The sequence below is a fragment of the Pezoporus wallicus genome, unplaced genomic scaffold (assembly GCF_028554395.1).
Source record: "Pezoporus wallicus isolate ANWC-B61680 ecotype Strahan unplaced genomic scaffold, APGP_CSIRO_Pwel_v1 scaffold_7402, whole genome shotgun sequence".
Lineage (NCBI taxonomy): Eukaryota > Metazoa > Chordata > Aves > Psittaciformes > Psittacidae > Pezoporus > Pezoporus wallicus.
The window spans coordinates 4,695,269-4,714,798 of NW_026641037.1; the positions used below are offsets into that span (position 1 = coordinate 4,695,269).

The 19,530-nt window shown below is 36.4% G+C and overlaps 1 protein-coding gene across 32 annotated transcripts in view; it reads left to right on the forward strand.

Moving 5' to 3' along the window:
• DLG1 (discs large MAGUK scaffold protein 1) overlaps positions 1-18,270 on the forward strand; it is a 163,791-nt gene extending 145,521 nt beyond the window's left edge. For 15 of the 32 annotated variants that reach the window (XM_057421725.1, XM_057421727.1, XM_057421726.1 and 12 more), the window contains 7 exons: positions 3,325-3,366; positions 6,471-6,521; positions 9,121-9,222; positions 9,473-9,645; positions 13,216-13,325; positions 13,706-13,797; positions 16,537-18,270. In XM_057421725.1, coding sequence (XP_057277708.1) covers positions 3,325-3,366; positions 6,471-6,521; positions 9,121-9,222; positions 9,473-9,645; positions 13,216-13,325; positions 13,706-13,797; positions 16,537-16,643 — 677 coding nt within the window. In that variant the 3' untranslated portion in view covers positions 16,644-18,270. Of the gene's footprint in view, positions 1-639; positions 674-3,324; positions 3,367-4,906; positions 4,943-6,470; positions 6,522-9,120; positions 9,223-9,472; positions 9,646-13,215; positions 13,326-13,705; positions 13,798-16,536 lie in introns of all 32 variants that reach the window. The other 17 variants (XM_057421732.1, XM_057421733.1, XM_057421743.1 and 14 more) reach the window with 7 other exon arrangements.
• Positions 18,271-19,530: the final 1,260 nt, after the last annotated feature.

Consider the following 19,530-nt stretch of genomic DNA (forward strand, 5'->3'; position numbering starts at 1 on the left):
GTTACTATGGAGACAGTTTCATGAGCTGCAACAGGCTAACAAAGCTTGAGGTGCCTGTGACAAACCAATCTACAAAATCAGTACAACTGCTTGTTTGCTGCTTAAGTAAACTTTAACCCAGGAGCATCCCAATCTGGAATAAACTGGGTAATATATTGAATGACAGTACATACATAACTGGAGGAGGTAGCAGCCTTCCAGCGCTGTCAATGATGGTTCCTCATTCTGACTTGGAGGAGAGGGCACAGCAGTGATGAAAGTATAATGGAGCTCACCAGCTTCTTGAATCAGTCCCTTTAGACTGGTTTCTTCAAAGTTATTAATTTAATTTGGTTTTCCTAATAAAGAGAGTTTACTTTGATTTTCATCACTGTAGCCAGCACTAAAAAAGTGTCTTCTCCAAAAGCAGTTGCATAAGTTTGCTAATGCAGACCAAGTCTGCTGCAAACTGTGTTTCTGTGCCATTTGCATCACTGATTATGCTTTATGTGCCAGTCTGGTCAAATCCTAGAGACTTATCTTCCCCCTGTGATGTTCTTGGAACTGTCTCCTGTCGTAGCGCCAATTTTATATATTACTGACTATTATTTTCTTTGTGATTGTCTTTTTATTGCTTGCCCCCTGGGGACTACTCTGCAGGAGGTCCCTGACGACATGGGATCAAAAGGCCTGAGTAAGTGATCAAAATACTCCCAAGTTATTTTAACCTCCGTCTGAAAAATTACTACTATTTTTTTTTTTAACAGATCTCTCTGAGACTGATGCTCTACTGGCATAAGGAGGCTGACTTTAAAAGTGTTGCATAAACTTTTTCTAATTTGTAATGTTTTGTTTGTTTTTTTTTTCTTTCAGGAACATATTACTTTATGTGACTGTCACATTATGGTTTTTTTTGTTGTTTAGAAGCTTACCAGTGCACACTTGTCTTTAACAGTACTGTGTTTTTAAACTTGGTGATTATTTTCTTTGTCACATTTACCTTGGTTTTGTGTTTTTATTTATTTAAAAGTAACTTACAGATTTTTACAGTAGTAGTACAACGATTGCTGTAATACTTCAACTAGTTACAGTTTTCAGTCTTCTCTCTAGGTGACTGATGTCTACATCATCTACTTAAAAAAACTGCTTAACAAATGCCATGAGAGTTTTTCTGTCCCATTTGACCTCTTATGATGCTTTTGGACCAGGTAGAGGGGTAGCTGATAGAGGAGACACATAAGTATTTGTTGCATTTCTTGCAGAAATGTTAACTGCTTGAACAGTAAGATTCAAAGCTTGATGAATACTCCTAACAGATAAGTTGGTCTACACAGGTACCACCACTGTACATGACAAATAATGACAAATGAAATGACAAAATGACAGATAAAAAAAGTTGAAAGCTTGCTTTTAACACATACGTTGTGAATGCATTTATAGAATAGCAAAATTAGTCACTAAAGATCTGTGACTAAAGGTAATTGAGAAGAACACTTCTTCCCAGGGCATAACTGTTATGCATAGTGTTCCTGAAGTTACATGTGAGAAGCGATGTACTTCTATACTTTGTCTTAATCTTTAAATAAAAATTCTAGTAGCTATAATATTAATTTTCCATTTCTGAAATGGCTACTTTCAAGGAAATTCTCAGTCTAGAATGGAAGACCTTAGCAACCTTTATGGCCTTATTGTTTACAGCAGATCATAAGCAGCTTTTATGGCTGTATGATAACACCTAGTTTAAACTGTGTAATACGGAATACTGACAGGAATGTCAGTAGGTGATTTTGTTATAAAAACAAATGGCTTCTAGTCTGTTTTTCAGCACAGTCAGACTTTTTGAAACTGCCTTACCACACTTAATGCAAGCTGTGTTACATGGGCTCTGCAAGACTGCTGTTCTTGCAGGCATTTTAGCCTTTATATTTTTACCAGTTCTGACCCTTATCAGACTATCACAACACTTGTATTCTTAGTTGACAATGTCTCCCTTTCATGTTCCGTCAAGAGTCTTTTAAACATCAGTTTACCTCTTCCATGCCAATGTGGACTTTTTTTTTCAAGACAAGAAAATTGAATGGAGGTAGATCCAAATTAGTGCTCACAAACAGATCAGCTGGTTGACCAGTCAGAAAACCTGACTCTTTTTTCTGCACAGAAATGAAATGAAGGAGTTCATTCTAGCCAGAGATTTGTGATTTAAAGAAGTCAGTTTACTTGATCCAGAAACATTTCAAAAGGTTAATTAATTTATGTATGATGACTAACATTTAAAAATGTTTATTAATCATTAGAAGCATACTTGCTTCATTAACTGTATTCCTACCTCCTGAGTCCTCTTGCTGCTTTCTCTTAAGTCTTGTAGGGGAGGAACCACACTGAATTTAATGTATTATAAAGGCTCCTCATGACAACAGTATGTAATATCACGTGCAGACAGGTACATAATTTCAGATTAATTGTATTTAATTTGTAGAGGTCAAACACAAGCTTCCTTATGCAGTCTTAACCTGTGAATGTTACTTGTTTTCCCTACAAATAGACACACTCATTGGGTGGCACGAAAAAGGGTTCTTTATGATAAAGTTCAGCAATGTCAAAGTTCATATTTGTTCACCCAATTTATAGAATTTTCAAGTAAAAGAATAGATTGATACCTGAAATTTTTCAGTTGCATTAATTTTAATAGTAAACATATTTTAACAGAGTTACATAGCTTGAAGAAGTAAATCTGAACACCTTGTAGCTACTGAAGTGTTTTGATTGCTACACAAAAGGCATGAAAGAGTCCAGAATAAAAGTTGGGTGCTTTTGAAAACTACAGATAGGGTGGAGGAAGAAACAAATCTTAATTTTCCATTGCACTTCAAGTACGATATTTAATATAGCATAGAAAAGTGCCTATTATTGAAGGTAATACACTGTGTTTACTGCAATATAATACAGTATTTTCTGCTACAAGACTCTTAATGTAATAAATAAATTGCATAAAAGTTGAAATGCATAACCCCATAATTCACAATAGAATTCATCTTGAAGTGAAAACCTAAAAATGGCAGTGTTAGATAGGAACTATGCTTTAGTGTGCTTTTTGTAATCTTATTTTGATGTGCTATTTAATGTTTCTCTTTTTATTAACATCAGTTCCTTTCATATGAAATTAAGCTTGATCCTGAGAGCTATGAGAAGTACCTTAAAACTTTTATATGCGATATGTATTGATTTCAGCATTTTGATATCAGTATTGTCTTTCATCTGGATTATTTTGTGTCAGTTTGCTTTCTTTTGGACCCATGCCATTAGTGTATGTTCCTTATTTTTTTTTCCATTGTGTTGCAATTTCAGAGCATGTAACCTCTAATGCCAGCGATAGTGAAAGTAGTTACCGTAAGTGTTTTTAAGTTTTTTATTTATTTAGAACCTTTGTTTAGTATTTCTTTCTTTGGTTTTGTTTGTTTGTCTTTTCTGGGTATTTACATGTTATATAGAACTTCCAAGTCACCTTCAGGTGAAATCCACATTCATGTATTTGGTGGAGAACTGCAAATTGTGCTCTGTCTTTGTTTTTAAAAAAACTGGATAGAGAGCATCACTGCAGACCTTCTTTATGGATAATTTATTGTGATGTATGATTTTCTTAATTCAGCTTAATTTGAACCTAATGCTGTTTTTTTTTTTATAAACTATGTGAGCTATCTAGACCTACTAAAACCTAAATCTAAATTTAATGCTAACAAACATATGTAGTTGAGTTTAATACTGGAAGTGTAACTAAAATGTAATCTGCTAAATAGAGCAATAACTACACTTTTTCACAACAGATAGTTCTAATATATTTATGCTTCTAATGAAAGTGAAGATAAGCAAACATGTATTTACCATTGCTTTCAGCTTTCACTTTTTTTTTCACTATTTTGTCAAGTGTGGGTGCTTAGTATGAACTGTCTTCAAAGCATACGATACGCATTCATTGCTGGAGTCAGTTATGATAAATCAGCATGCTAGGCACACATGCACATTCTCTCAAGACATCACATATTTCAAATACTAGACTGAGTTATCTTTTTTATTAGCCCAAGCTAAAGCAGTACTACGTGTTAACAGTTGGTAATGATGCATCGTGGTGCTGCTCTGCAGTGAATGTCTTAAACCAGAGCCAGAACTTCAGTCCAACTGGTTGTTTCCAGAGAACGTCTCCTTAGTAAGGTGCACTGTCCAGACCTGGAACCCATGATAGAGCAGAGCAGGAAGATGAAAAAACTGAGGATTTGAAGAGGAATATGAAAAAAAGGAACAACAAAAGAAGTCTTGCAGTGTGACGCTGAGTGGCTCACTGACCAGCTGCTAGTTGCCTGTTACAACTGCGTGAATGCTTCAGAAGCATATGGTTTATGTTAGGGTGATAAGGAAGGGCATTCATTAGCAGATATATTTGTTTGGAAGCTGTGGGTCTTCTCAGAGGTGATGATCCACGTTTTTAATTCCAGATGATGGCACTCAAGGGAAGAATTGATATATGTATATAAAATGCTAACAGTGCTGTCGACTGTAATCGAAAAGAAACCGTTTTGGGGAGGCATTTGTGTTCCCTGAGAATAACATAAAATGGAACATGTATGGAAGTTGCCTTTGATAAACTTACACATTTTAACCATTTTTAATGACATGCCATTAAAACTATCTAACCATGGCTCTTTCTTCCTAAGTTTGCTGCTTTTGTCTCTTCCCTTCTTTTTCTCAAAGCTTGCTTTATTTTTGTTTAAAGCTTGTGGTTGATACTACTAGTTAGTTTTTCACTCCCTTATTCTTTGGGAAGCCCTGATTTTATTATGAATGTCATGGATTTGCTTATTTATGTGTGTAATTGCAAGCACTTTTCATTAAAATATTTTTTTTAATTTCTTCTTACTGCTGTCTAATATGAAAGTTATCTTGATTACAGATGAGTACGGTTGTTCAAAAGGTTCATTCTATTAATAATCATTTTTTCCAAAGTATTAAAAAGCAGTGACAATATATACTTTTTGCCCTCAATCAGGGGATGCTTTTTACTTGTTATTATCTCTTTAGTAGTTTCCATAAGTAATTTTTGACTGTATAACAGTGTGACTTCTCCAAAGAAATACCTAATCATGTGTGAGCTGGATCTTCCATAGTTGACTTTATAGTTGGTGATTCCCTATTTCTCTCCGTAGCCTAAAAGAGGTTCTGAAAGTATATACTGTCCTAAAATCCATTTGCATGAGTTACTTTTTGAGATACTAAAATATACAGGTTGCATGTTTTTGTGTCTGTCTTAAGGTATTCCTCACTTGCAATAATTTAAAAAAATGTTCATTCATATATTGCTGTAGTACAGTTTGAATGCAAATTTATTGCAAATAAGAGAAATATTTGTCTTAATGGTAATTTTTTTATTTGAAAGATCAGTGATACTTGCTATGAAATAAAGACTAAATATATAGAAGCAATATATGAATTTATAAAAGCCTTCATGTGCCATCTGTTTCTATACAATGTGGTATAGCATTGGTATGTTCCTTGGCCTGTTATGAGAATGGCTTATAAACTCCAAAGAATGTTCCAAAATTACACAAGTGAGTTATCAAAGGACTGTATTTTGATCGAAGTTCATACTAATGTCATGTAATTTGAGCTTCTGGTTTCAGAATTATAAATTCTCTGCTGTAATAGAGTTTTAGTGATTTCACTGCATGAAATCTTACTCGGACATACCTTGTTAGACTAGAAGTAATCTTTTAGAGAGATGGCAACTGCGGTATATTTCAGGTGCTTTCACTAACATTTTAAAAGCCTGCAGCTGTTGAAGGTCAAAATTTAGTTACTTTAGTTTCATTCACTGCTGATGTGCTTTCTGGAGCTGAGAACAGCACAAAGCATTCTTTGTTTTCAACTTCATCTTTAAAACTTCATTAATAAAATAATAGTTATTTAGTATATACAGTCATAATTTTTGTTAGAATTAGAGTGGTTGAGGATGTTTATATAAATGCCACTTCATGAGAAAGTTAATGGAAGATCTGTACACTGTGACGAACATGGTCATCAGCCCTGCATAAATACAAGAAAAATATTATTTTAAATGGTGGCTTCAAAGTGTGCAGAATGTTGATGATGAAGGTGGCATTGCCTATAGCAGTGAGTGCATGCATGCATTTCATTCAGGGGAACGTGTATACAAGCATTTCAATAATGCTTTAAAATTCTTTCTGTGCTTGATGTCAGTTCACCATGCTAACAGAAACCAGGCAATTATTTATACTGTATGTGTCCTATGCTTTAAAATTTTGTGTTGGCTTATCTTTGTGGTTTTTATAAATCATTGCTCTTGAAAAGTGTGCTTCATCAATATCATTGTAATGCATATTACTAAGGAATGACTGTATCATTATAGTTCATTAAATGACTCAACTTGAACGTGTTGGTTTAGAAAAAAAATAGATAGATATGTCTTTGCATTTACATTTTAGGTGGCCAAGAGGAATATGTCTTGTCATATGAACCAGTCAATCAACAAGAAGGTTTGTAGATCTTACTCATTATAAAATATCATCTGAATTATCAGAACACTTCATGTGCCCTTATGTTCTGAGCACCGTGGCAAACTTGATTGTTTAGAGCTTGTTACCATTATTCACATGAATGAAGTACAAAGGCATAAATTATAAGACGGAATTGCTAAATTGTTTTGCACAAAATACACAGGTCTGCTACTTAAAGTAACTTATGCATGGTTTACATTACAAGGAAAATATGGTGCGTTTAACAATTCTGTTAGTGTGAACCTCAGAAATCATAGAATCATAGAATCAATCAGGTTGGAAAAGACCTTTAAGATAATCAAGTCCAACCCTTACCCCAGCACTGCCAAGGCCACCAGTAAGCCATGGCACTGAGGGCCTTGTCTACACGGTGTGTGAACACTTCCAGGGACAGTGACTCCAGCACTTCCCTGGACAGCCTTTCCAATGCCTGAGCACCCTTTGGAGAAGGAATTGTTCCTCGTCTCCATCTAAACCTCCACAGTGCAGCTTGAGGCCATTTCCTCTTGTCCTGTCCCATGTTCCTTGGGAGCAGAGACCAGCTCCCTCCTGTCTCCATCTTCCTGTCAAGCAGTTGTAAGGAGCGATAAGGTACCCCCTGAGCCTTCTCCAAATTGTAGGTTTTTTGTTTCTCACACTTGCATTTAAAACAAAATGCTTTTCACTGATTTCCACTGAGATGCTGTCATTCTTTTGGTCTTGATCTTGCTTCACTGTGTATAATAGATACAGATTTTTTTAATGTTCCCTTTCACCACAGGTACTAACAGTTGATTTACATTCTCTGATACATAGCTTATGTATTTGTAAATTAATCTGTAAAAGGGATGTTCTTTGGGGGATCTTTGATATCTATTAGCTAACAAATAAGGTGGCAGTCAAAATATGCATAATGTATTTACATGACTTTTGAGTGTCAAGATTTCACTTTTGGTTTTGTGCAGGGAGTGGCACAGCCCAGTTTCTTCTAATAGCATTATGAAACATGCATGCCTGCGTAGACTTTCCACTCTGGCTTGTTAATCATGGTATATGGGTTCCAAGAGTAGCAAAATTTGTTATATGCGACTAACACAAATGGCATTGTTTCGATCATATAATTTGTAATAATCGTAGGCTCCAAATAAAACCATGGATGAGAAATGCATGAATTAAGACCATGCTAGAAATGGGGAAATGGTAGGCTCTCTTTGATGTGCTAAGTAAGTTCTACCTCAGCTAGGGAACCAGAGGTTTGTTGCACCCAGATGAGCAGCTGCTGGATCTGTGTAAGCACACACACCAGAGGAGCTCCCAAAATGAGAAACATCTTTTTAGCTGGCATTAACTTCCCAGATTTGGATAGATTACTGATTTAGTGAGAACAATAGAAATATCAAGTGAATTAATGTTAAGGTTAAAGAGACAGGATGTGAATGAGAGTTTGCACAAGCTCATGCTTTAGTAACTGTCATATTGTAAAACTAAAGATTTTAGAGAGTGAACTGCTTTGGTGTTTACATACATGACTGTAATTCCCTTTGAGTGTAACACACCGTATGGTAAGGCCATAAAAGAGCTAGCACTTCATTACTCTGCTTAGGAACAGTAATACATTCCCTGCATAAGTTATCTGCGTTTGTCTAATAATTCAGTTGCACAGTAATTTATTTTGTTTTTTCCCCCAAGAAGCCCAAATGAATAAAGTACTGTAATAACCAAAATAGATTTAAAGGTGCTTGGACTTGAGATACTTGTGGGCTGCCCTTAACCTTTAAGTAAAGATTTTTGTTGTTAAATGAATAGGTTGACAGTTACTGGATTCAGGACATTCCTTCTATGATTAATACCCTGGAAAGGAAATAGTTCTCAGAGTTAAATTAAAATGTATTTTATAGGTTAGACTGTTTAATTTGGATTTATCTATGTAGTAAAGACATATTGAACCTAAAAGTAAAATTTATAAAGTGGTAATTAATATGCTAATACTAAGATATTCAGGCATTATTTTCTTCACAATTCTTGAAGTGTAATTGGGTGTTTTCTGCTTAAGCTTAATTTCCCAAAGCCCTTTATAACTTTATAAAAAAATAAGCTGCTTAAAAAAATGCTATGCTTCACTTTATAGGGATGTTAATATAGTTAGTAAAGCTATATGTAGTTGAGTCTTTTCATATATGAGTATATAATTGTGGTCTTAGAGGAAAAGAAGCTTCTCCCAACACAGAGCTAGACTTTCATGAACTCTGCTGCTGCTTAAGTGCCTCTTTAAATTGAAGAGATTTTTGAACTTCCCCCGTTTGCTTTTTCCTTTAGAATAAGGGATTCTATGGTTTTGGTTTGGTTTTTTTTTAAACCAAGACTTCGGAATGTAAGATTTCAGTCACCCAGCGTAGTTGGTTGAGAGGGAAGGTGTAACATCTTACTGTGACTGCAGTATTAGTTGGTTTACATTGTTCAACATGTTTTCCCTTTCTTTAAGAGTAAATATTCTTTTAGGTATTATAATCATTAATATGTGATAAAATTATTTTTCTGAACTCTAAAAGTTACCAAGCATACTAAAATGTATCTAATGTTATTCCTTGATGTTTAATAGTCAGTTACACTCGACCTGTGATCGTTTTGGGACCCATGAAAGACAGAATAAATGATGATCTGATCTCAGAATTTCCAGACAAATTTGGCTCATGTGTTCCACGTAAGTCTCAGCAAATACTAAAGCAATTTTAATTTTTTTTCCTGTTAATTTTCTTAAAAGGCATCCTCTTTCTGTTGAGTTTAAGAAAAGTTAATGTATTGTCTAAACTTCACAAACCTATTGTGATTGTCAGTCATCGCTTGTGGAAATTCTGTGGTATAAATGGAAGACTATTTTTAGTTATTTTATGGGGGGGAAAAAACTAACTCTTTTTTGTTTTGCTTTAAAAATCACTGGTTTATGTTTAAAGATACTACTAGACCAAAACGAGATTATGAGGTGGATGGACGTGATTACCATTTTGTCACTTCTCGAGAGCAAATGGAGAAGGATATTCAGGATCACAAGTTCATTGAAGCTGGCCAGTACAATAATCATCTTTATGGAACAAGTGTCCAGTCAGTGCGAGAAGTAGCAGAAAAGGTAAATCAGTGCCAGTTACTTTCATTTACAGATGTGGTTATCTGACTGTGCTGACAGGGGAGAAGAGAAGGATGGCAAGAAGCCATTAGGAGCATCCTGACTTTAAAAGGAATTTGTACAAAACTAGAAACAAAGCACATTGTCATGAATGCATTTTGCGAAATAATGAAGCTTTGGAATAATGAAAGCCTCATGATTAAATTATGGCAAAACAGCAAACACAGTTTGTGTGCTCTTAATAAAAAGAGACTAGAGAAGAAATAATTTGAATTACGGGCTAATTAGCCTAGCTCACATACATAGATCATTAAATAATTCATAATAGTGGTGCTGGTTTCAATTAATATGATGATCCATTTGATGCAGGCTTGTGCAAAAAAAAAACAACTTGTAAAAATACTATTCTTTGTGCCATTCATGGATTTAGCTGGTAAAGGGAAAAAAGTAAATGAAATAAACTCAATCAGATTTTTTACATAACTACCACTGCATTATGGAGACTGAGCTTATTGTCTTTATCCTGAACAGATTTTACTTAACTGTTTATTGAAAAATCTAAATATTTCTAAATTCAAACCGAAGTTTACTTGAGTGCTCTGAAAAATGTGGGAAGAGGGAAGTATATTTCTTTGAGTAAGAGCCTGTTTTAAGAAAAATTTTTGGTGAAAATTCTTTGAAGTGTTCCATGTGAGGTTGATGAGTTGTCCACAGATCTGATGCATTTACAGTAGACAATGTTACCTGATCTGTATGAGAGAAGAAATGGCTATTTTCTAGGTGGGAACTCACACGTGTGAGCACTTTCAAGTATGGTCATGCAGGGGGTAAATTTGGTTAATCCGTGGAAAGAGGAGTGTAGTTAGTCCTCTGGAAAACAGTTTAGGCCATTCTGGCCAAATGCTGAGTATTGTTATTTCTGTCAATTTAATTTATTGGAATTGAAAACAGGGCAAATATGGTGAGATTCTGTAGTTCATGTGATGAAGTTTTTTTCTGCTGTCTTTCTCACTCTATTCTCAGGAATAGAACCTGGTCCCATGGTATATAGCAAGAAAAATAAATAAAATAAGTTACAAAATTATTTAAGTACATGAACAGTACTCTGCATGGGAGGCTGAACAAAGTTGTGAAACTATCATATAGGGTTCAATGATGAAACTGTTTATTGAACAGCTTAAACATTCTAAACTTGTCGGCAATTGCTTTACCTGCTAGCACAAATACAGGCCTTCAGTTCCATCCTAGACCTGAAACTGACTCTGTTCTTCTGCTCATCTAGTGGGATTAGAAAGGTACAAAATGGATTTCAATCTTTTATAAACTAGCATGAAGAATTAAGTACTACCAGATGTCTCCATGCTATTAAATCTCTTGCACAGGCACCATGGGACTTTGGGTAGATACAGCAGTTTCTCTGTTCCAGCTAACATTATTTTTTCTGGGAAACAATGGCCTATTCTGCAGAATTTGACTTCAGAATCTTGACAGGACTGTGAATCGGTCTGTCTGGGGCTACTCCCTCCTTGTATTCATCTCTGCCCCACTTAAGAGATCAGTCTCTTCAGTGGGTCTTACTACTGGGATACAAAGGGCCATTTCCAAGTTTTCTATGATGTATTTAATGGAAGACGCAGCAGAAGTGACTGCTACCACCCCAAAAGTAGCAGAAGCAGTATTCTTGCAGTAGTTATAAATAGCTTTCATTTGCCCATGCTTCCAGCTGTTCGCTCTCTCTAATTTTCATGCCTATACAGAACACAGCTGAAGATGCCTTTTGGTGATGTTCAGTTACTGTAAAGAGCACTGAGGTGTTGTGCTGTGTTTCTCAATGAGATGCAGTGCAAGTAGGGAACTTAAAAAATAATAAATTAAAAATTTGTTTAAATATACTGTGCAAAGAGCAAAATAGCTTCCCTGGATGAAAACTAGGCAACTATCACAAATTACTTGCGTTTCTTTTCCTTGTCTTCCAATCTTCACATGAATGGAATTCCCATATTCTCTTCTTTGGAATTGCTAGAAGCTTGTAGATCTCTGTATCTGAGGCCACTGTTAATGAATGTTCAATATTGATTTGGAATAAACTGTCACAGTTATATTCTGTAAGGTCCAGCACAGGTATAGTGCTCACATGCTTTGCCCAAAGTACTTCGGCACTTGGCATAAATTGTTGGGCCAAACACAGCAAATACAAAGTGTCTTATTCCAAAAAGGAAAATGGACCGGACAATGCTCTTAATTCTCAGTTCCCAGAGCTTGTGCCATATTTAAAGAGAAACCATTTGAAATATGTGGACAGGCCAGCACATGCAGTAAAATCCTCTGCTAGAACATGCAAACACCTTTTTTAAATGACACCAGTCAGCATCCAGATCAGTGAACTGGATCTGGGAAACAGCTGTTGTCAGTTGAAAGTGAGCAATATTTACATGGAAAGAACACTTCTATCTTCTTCAAAAATTCCTGAAGTAAAATTTTGTGGTTTTGTTGTGCAGGAGATCAAATGCAAACGATCCTAGTGATGTCTTCTGCCAAGAAGCAGAAACATGTCAGTCACTTCCTTGCTCTTCAACATGCTCCCCAGTTATGATCTCCCAGGAGTTCAGGAAGTGTGTTGTATGCTATAAGTAACCTTTGGGTTTATGGTGCTTGTGAGTCTCTTTCCTGGCTCACAGAATTCTGCCATTCATTTTTTTCCTGCTAAAGAAAAATATTTGCTGCTATATTTGACTGACAGTCATTTTCTGTTCCTCTCTCCCCATCCCTTTCTGAAATTATAATAAGCTGAATTACTCATGCTATTCAGAAAGGAAAGAAATAAAAATGCATGAGGTGGAAATGAGTATATCAGGCATGAGGGGAGCTGAGGAAAAGGAAGAGCCTTTGAGATTAGATATCTCAAGGAGCTGGAAAAATCACTTATATGGGAGAGTAGAGGTGGAAAGAAAAGCAGCCCTACTACATTGTCCTCCAGCAGCCCAAGAAATGGTTAAGTTATATATGTTTCTCAAAATGTGAAGGAATAATCAGCCTAGATAAGTTGCATTCACCATCTCAAACCTGGTATTGTATTGTGTGGTACCTGGGGGGTGGAGCGTGCTTGTATTCATTTCCATCTAATGATTCTGATGATGGCATATTTCCCTGCCATCAGGGGTGGTTGCTCCTTTAGGTCTGCCAGTTAAATAATCTGGCTTCTCTCTAAACTGCATCTGTGACATGGCCACCTCCGTAAAGGATCCTCAAATTATTAAAAAAAAAAAAAAAAATAATAATTTTGCTGGTGTGGCTGAAGTACAGCTATTCCTCCAGATGATTCTGCATTGCTGATTGGGCTGATTCTCCAGCCTCTGGTGGGGAAAGGAAGGAAGGATGGTCAGGAACATCTCAAATGATGTATGATCTCAACAGAGAAGCATTGTGGGACTTTGTGCCATAGTGGTGAAATCATATTGATGCAAATGCTCTAATTCTTTTGCCTTCAGTGGAGACGTGTTTTCTTAATTATTACTGTGCATATCTGTGACATAAACTGCTTAGTATCATTTTCCCTTCTCTCTCACTTTTTAGGGTAAACATTGCATTCTTGATGTTTCTGGTAATGCGATCAAAAGGTTGCAGATTGCCCAGCTATACCCAATCTCCATTTTTATTAAACCCAAAACAGTGGAAAATATCATGTGAGTAAAAGTGAAGTACCTTAGGCTAAATCGTTTGACACTGTCATTGTCTTTAAAAAGCCAACTGCAAGTTACGTGAAGATAAATGTAATACTTGCATTTTGAACAATATTTAATTTTCTGAGTTGCATTTTTAGAGCCTTTTAGAGAGGGTTTCTAATCCAAATTAAAGTGCTTGAGAACAAAGGCCATCGTGCTAAATTCCATCCAACATAGTATCAGAACAACTCTTTCCTACTACAGTCTTTGCTTAGTATGTCATTTAGGAGACTGCCTTTTTTTGGGGATAATACTCTGACAACAGTTTAAAATGTTATTCTAAAAGGCTCCAAGTATTTAAATGTATAATGTTTTTATATGTATAATGTTTTCAATTTCAGGGAAATGAATAAACGCTTAACGGAAGAGCAAGCCAGGAAGACATTTGAGAGAGCCATGAAACTGGAGCAAGAATTTACTGAACACTTCACAGGTGTGTTTTCCTTGGGACTGTTCCCTTTGCCAGAGTCAAGGTTTTATTGCTTGCTGTAGAATAGTAATTGCCTCACTGCTGAGATAGGCTGTACTTTGTTTTACGGATGATCTGTAATAGTTTTGAGGCACAGAGCCATCTTAGTACCTCTACACTGATTTCAATTTGATAAACTAATTCAGTATATACAAAAATTTACTGGGAACTTAATTTATATTTTTAAAAACTGAGTCTTTCTACTGTTTCCCTAGGTTACTGTAGTGCTGATGTTTGCTGTGTTGGTATACTATATGCTTAAAGCTTATTTGCAGAGCTGAGATTGCCTAGCAAAGTTCCCTGTAGAAAAGGATGAATTTCCCTCCTCCCCCTCCCCCTTTTTTTTAATCAGGAAGATGATCAAGAATTATGGTAATTAATTAAGCCTCTGGAAATTGGGTGCTACAGTATTAATGGCACTTGGCAAATTGAATTAGTGTATGCTGTGTACGTAACTGTAACAGTTAGCTGCAAGTACTCAAGCCTGCCAGTTGTTTACATTGTGGCTTGCAGTAGGGGGGGATAGATCAAGTTAGGATCTTCAGGAGGACAGAAACGAGCTTTCCCTATTCCTGTCCTAGAGACACTTGTTCATTTCCTTCTCTTTATGATCTGTTGCAGGGTTTCAGTTTTTGCTGCCCCGTTCACCTCCTTTCTGTGACATGGCACCTCTGTCCAGTTCCTTCTTCCACAGCTTGTGTGGGCAGAGCTGCAAATGCCACAGTCTGCTCCACTTGGGCAGAGACACAGGAAAGGAGTGGTGGCTTCACATGGGAGGAAGATAATGGAACCAGTAGACTCCCTGCCCTGGTCTTCCTGCAGCCTTATTCCCTCTGTTGTGTGCTACCCACACAGTGAAAAACTTGAGTCCATTCCTTTGTCTACCTCCATCTTCCTCTGCTGCCTTGCAGCTGTCAGTTTATCCCAATGCTACATCTAGCTCTCCTACTCTTCCCATAGCGCTGTGTCTGCCTGCACCCAGAAATTTATGTGAATCTCAACATAAATTGTAAATTTTTCCTATTATAGAGTCCCTTTCAAAATGACTGGCAAATATGTCAGGTTTTGTTGTGCAGGAAATGAGTTTATTTTCATAGCTATTACTTAGCTGGTGTTCTCCCAGGCTGTCTCAGGGCATTATATAGGACACTTTCAGGAAATTTTCAAGGACATAATTCAAGGTGTTTCAAAAACCTTTAGGCATTTTTAAGTGCTGTAGTGCTCAGGATCATAAGTATAAGGCTTGTTGACAAAGGAAGATAACAACAGTCAGACTTGTGTGTCCTTGATAATCCACTTCAGGGCAGAAATCCTTTTCTGAATCTGTTTGGGATACTTGAAGACATTACAGATCCTACTTTCTACTTAGTTTGGAGGCTGCCAACCATATAAGTCAGGTGGTAAAACAGAATATATGAGCATTCCCTAACCTGCTAAAAAACCCACATTGTGTGGGGCAACTGAAATCAACTTCATCAGCAGGTTAAGTTTAAACAGAGTTAAACTTTGTACTGAAGCATATGAAGAGCGCATCCATCTTCTGTTTGGAGGGTACTGAGCTTTGGAAGAGGTGTGGTTAAACACAGCTAGGGAGAAGTGAGATGCTAAAGCTTATGGCTGTTTGAATTGCAAAAACATTTCTGAATCTTTCTAATGCACTGTAGTGCTGTGAACATTATACTTGACCTATAATAATTGAACAGGCTCTTCCTACAGGCACAATGACAGTGGGCTGCAGATGGGGAGAGAGTTTTTATGAGATGGGAATGATGAGTAGGAATAAAACTGAAGTAATTAGCATGAAAGGAAAGCTTGGAAGCAGCAGTAAATCCGGCCTACCTCTAAAATTATCTTTCATGCTAAACTTTTTTTCTTGGATTATTAATACAAGGTGATGATCCTGAAGTTACTATCTCATACTGGTTGCTTTTTCAGACTGAGGTATGGTAAGAACAGCTCAAACTTCATCCTCATTTTCACCAGATGGTGCTATACTCTGATATATCAGAATACATCCACATTGGCTTATCTCTAATTATTTTATATCCTTGGATAAAATATCTAACTTACACCATCTGAATATAAATTGCATGTTTAACTGTGTGAGGAAGCTTGTTGTCTATAAAACTTAACTCTTTTAAGTGGGCAACAAACTCCATGAGCTCCTCCTCTTTTTGGACAAAAGCAAAGGTAGTGCTAGCAGGTGGAAATCCTAAGGTCAACCAGCTTTGCTGTGAAGCTTCAGGATGCAGCTGGGAAGTTCACCAGTCTCATCACACCAAGCCTGACTCAGCCTGACTGCATGAGGTCATAGCCCTGTACTGTCTTGCCTTGTTGTGTTGGAAACACACGTGAAGGTTAGACCAAAAAGAATACTGGAGGGTGCAGACTGACTCAGGGAAACAACATGTGGTTAGGAAAAGAAGACCTCCTCAGTTGTATGTGTATGTTTGTAGCAATGTGAAAACCACTTCCTGACCCAAAGCCTCTGAGTGGGTGAGATGGTACTTTGTATGTCCTGTAATGCCATCAATAATGTGCTTCACTCCAGCACAGAAACCAGAAATCTCAGTGTGTGTCTGTTCCTTCAGTAATCTAAAGTCCTCTTGCCACTCAGAGAAAAGAAAAGCTTGGCTTGAAACATTGTGGTTTCTGTACGGTGCTAGGAAGAATGATTGCTGATTGCTACATTATGTTTTGCAGCTATTGTCCAAGGAGACACACTGGAAGAAATCTACAACCAAGTGAAACAGATCATAGAGGAACAGTCTGGGCCTTACATCTGGGTTCCAGCAAAGGAAAAATTATGAAAACAGATTTTTATTTTCCATTTTCTAACTGACATCACCTACTACATCTGACAACTCTTAAGCCCTTCCAGTGGAGCCTGCCTCTAGTTCTTTCCAGCGTGGTTCATACCCTAACCATCACATTCTGCAGTTCCCATAATGCTTTACATTTGGTGTCTCTCTTAGTTTAAATAATTCGTATTATTGTGCTCTGTTGGTTTGCCATTTTTCAAACATGACAATGGAATGGCCTGACCAGCTATTAGTTTGGGGTGGGGGTGGGAGGGAATTGCTTGGTAAAATTCCTTAATGTTTAAGGGAAAGTAACTTTCAAAGATTTTTCGAAAAAGCTTTATAGACATTCTTTTAAAATTTCATAACAATTGAAGGAAAAGTTGTATTCAAGGAAGTTGTAAATCATTAGTAACTTTGCACGCTTAACTTTTAATAGCATGGTTTGGTCAGGGCAATCAATTTCAGGTTTTATTTTCTGAGTTTAAAAATTCTATTCTCACAGTAATATTTTTTTTTCCAGGCAGTTAGAGAGAAATTTTCAAATTTTGAGTTAACATTTTCATTAAGTCACTCAAGGGATATTCATTTTCATAATTTCATATGGATATTCTTAAAATCTATTTTTTCATTTTTTGCCAATAAAATTGCTAGGGACAAAGATGTGTAATGTTTTTAATCTTCCTTGTGAAACACTATTTATAGTGTCTTACAGAAATTGTTTATAGGTAATGGTCATCACACTTTTTCAGCCTAAAATATGTTTAGGTGCTAGGAAACCTTGTATTTTTCAGAGGACTGCCAAATTTCCATTGGCAGTAATACAGAAAACAGCTGCAGAGATGGTCATTAGGGCAATGAGAGAATGATTCATAGCTTAAAAATGTGTGTGTTCTTAGGGGTCAGATTTTAATGAATATTTTACCCACAATAACTGCCTATTTTGTTATAATAAATATATATATATTAAACTTTCTTTAACTAAACTCTGTAACTATGGGAATTATTTTCTTTACATAGTTGCGCACACGTATAAATATATATATATAAAATATATATTTTTCTTTTACCACCTACTCCTAGCTTTTTGTTTTGAATAAAATTACAAATCAGAATTTACCTTCCTTAATTATGAGAAATCAAACGGGCTATGGCGGCTGGGCATAAAGTCCAGGGAGTATTAGTTACAAGAAAAAAATACATGCAAGTTCTCCTCTTTTCTACAGAATTTCAGGTGTTTGTATTCGCCACCCCTCACAACTCCCCCCTAATATGCATGTCTTAACGAAAGGGAGAATTTGGAGTCAACAGTACATTTTATTTTTCTGTACATGTTCATCTCTGATTGCACAGGCACAAGATCTTCCTTTTACAATGCACAAACTTCTGTGCCGAATGTTATAAATACATTGTACCAAAACACAGAATACCTTCTGTAATGAAATTCTCTAATTCCCATCTTACTTGGTACCTGCCATTGCTTGTTTGCAACTGATGGTTTATAAGAGGGATGTACTTATGGCAGGCACGGGGCAGTCACACAACCAAATTAGCTTTGGTTTGTAACAAATTATCGACACTATCCATTCCATTTGTTAGAAAGAGGAGAACAGCTAATAAACTTTATTGTACAATATATTTGTCAAGTGTGTTTTTAATCAAAGGAAATACAGGTGTTGTAGCATTTAAAATAATTGACTCACACTGTAAGTGAAAATAATGTGTTAAAGGAACACTGGCGACCAGACTGGGGCTAATGAAGTTACTACATTAAAAGCTGATCTAAACTTGTGATACAAATATTGCTGGTGTTACGTGGAATGCTTATATGACTCACAGTGAGTGTAAGCTGCTGGCAAATAATTCTTGGGTTTCTAGATTTGTGAAGTAAGGTGTGTTGTCTTTCTGAGACTCCTGTTGATGGAAATGCAGGTGTGTAAGACTGATGCAACTTTTGATAAATAATGTCATAAATTTTTAAAGGAGTTAAAAGTGGACTGTAGTCTGCCTCTTTGAAAGTGTCTGATTATCTGAGGTGTAGAGTGAGACACCTTAAAACAGATCAACTTTAGAGTAACTAGAAGGATCTAAATCTCAGCTATTAAATCAGCAAACCATTTATCTCAGACCGCTGTACTGTGTACTGGGGGGGGAACCTTTCCCCCTTCCCCCCCCCTTCCTTTTTAAACCCAGCAGACTCCTGTTCATCTGAGTAGGTAAATGTGGAATTACTTTTTAACACATGGGGAGTGCCTGAATAACTTTCACAGAACTTTTCTCCCAGGTTGTCACGTACTAGACAGGTGTCATCAAATACTATACTGAGACTGAAGTCCACAGTACTTACCTTGCACTGTTACCATGCTGGCATGAGAACAAGTCTTGAATCAAGAAAGCCCAAAGTACTGGGGTATCTTCTTCACATTTTTGGTTTTCTTTCTTCCAGATGTTGCTTTTGAGCCCTGGCAGAAAAGTTGGTAGTGACAGCGCTGATGATCCTAGTTGACTTGTTTTAGCTCGTAATTTTTAGGATTTTGTGTTAATCAATGTTTCTGGATCTCTTTTCCAGTATTGGGTGCTAATGTCTTTGATTCTTGGGAACACTTTACTTTCTGTATTTTAAAGACACATTTTACAATACGTGTACTTCCAATTTAACAACTAGAATGATTAGGAAATCTAAATGGTATCATACCTGATGCGTTGTTATCCTACTTTTGCTGGCCCAGTGAAGGCACCATGGGTACCTGTTAACCCAACTATTTGTGACTGCTATACAGAAGCATGCTTGATTGAAGTATTTGTTGCTCTTTAAGTTATATTAATTTCTCTTGTGGGCATTTTTGCTAAATTGCACTGAAAATTAGGTTAAGAAATTTAATATCTCCTTAAAGCA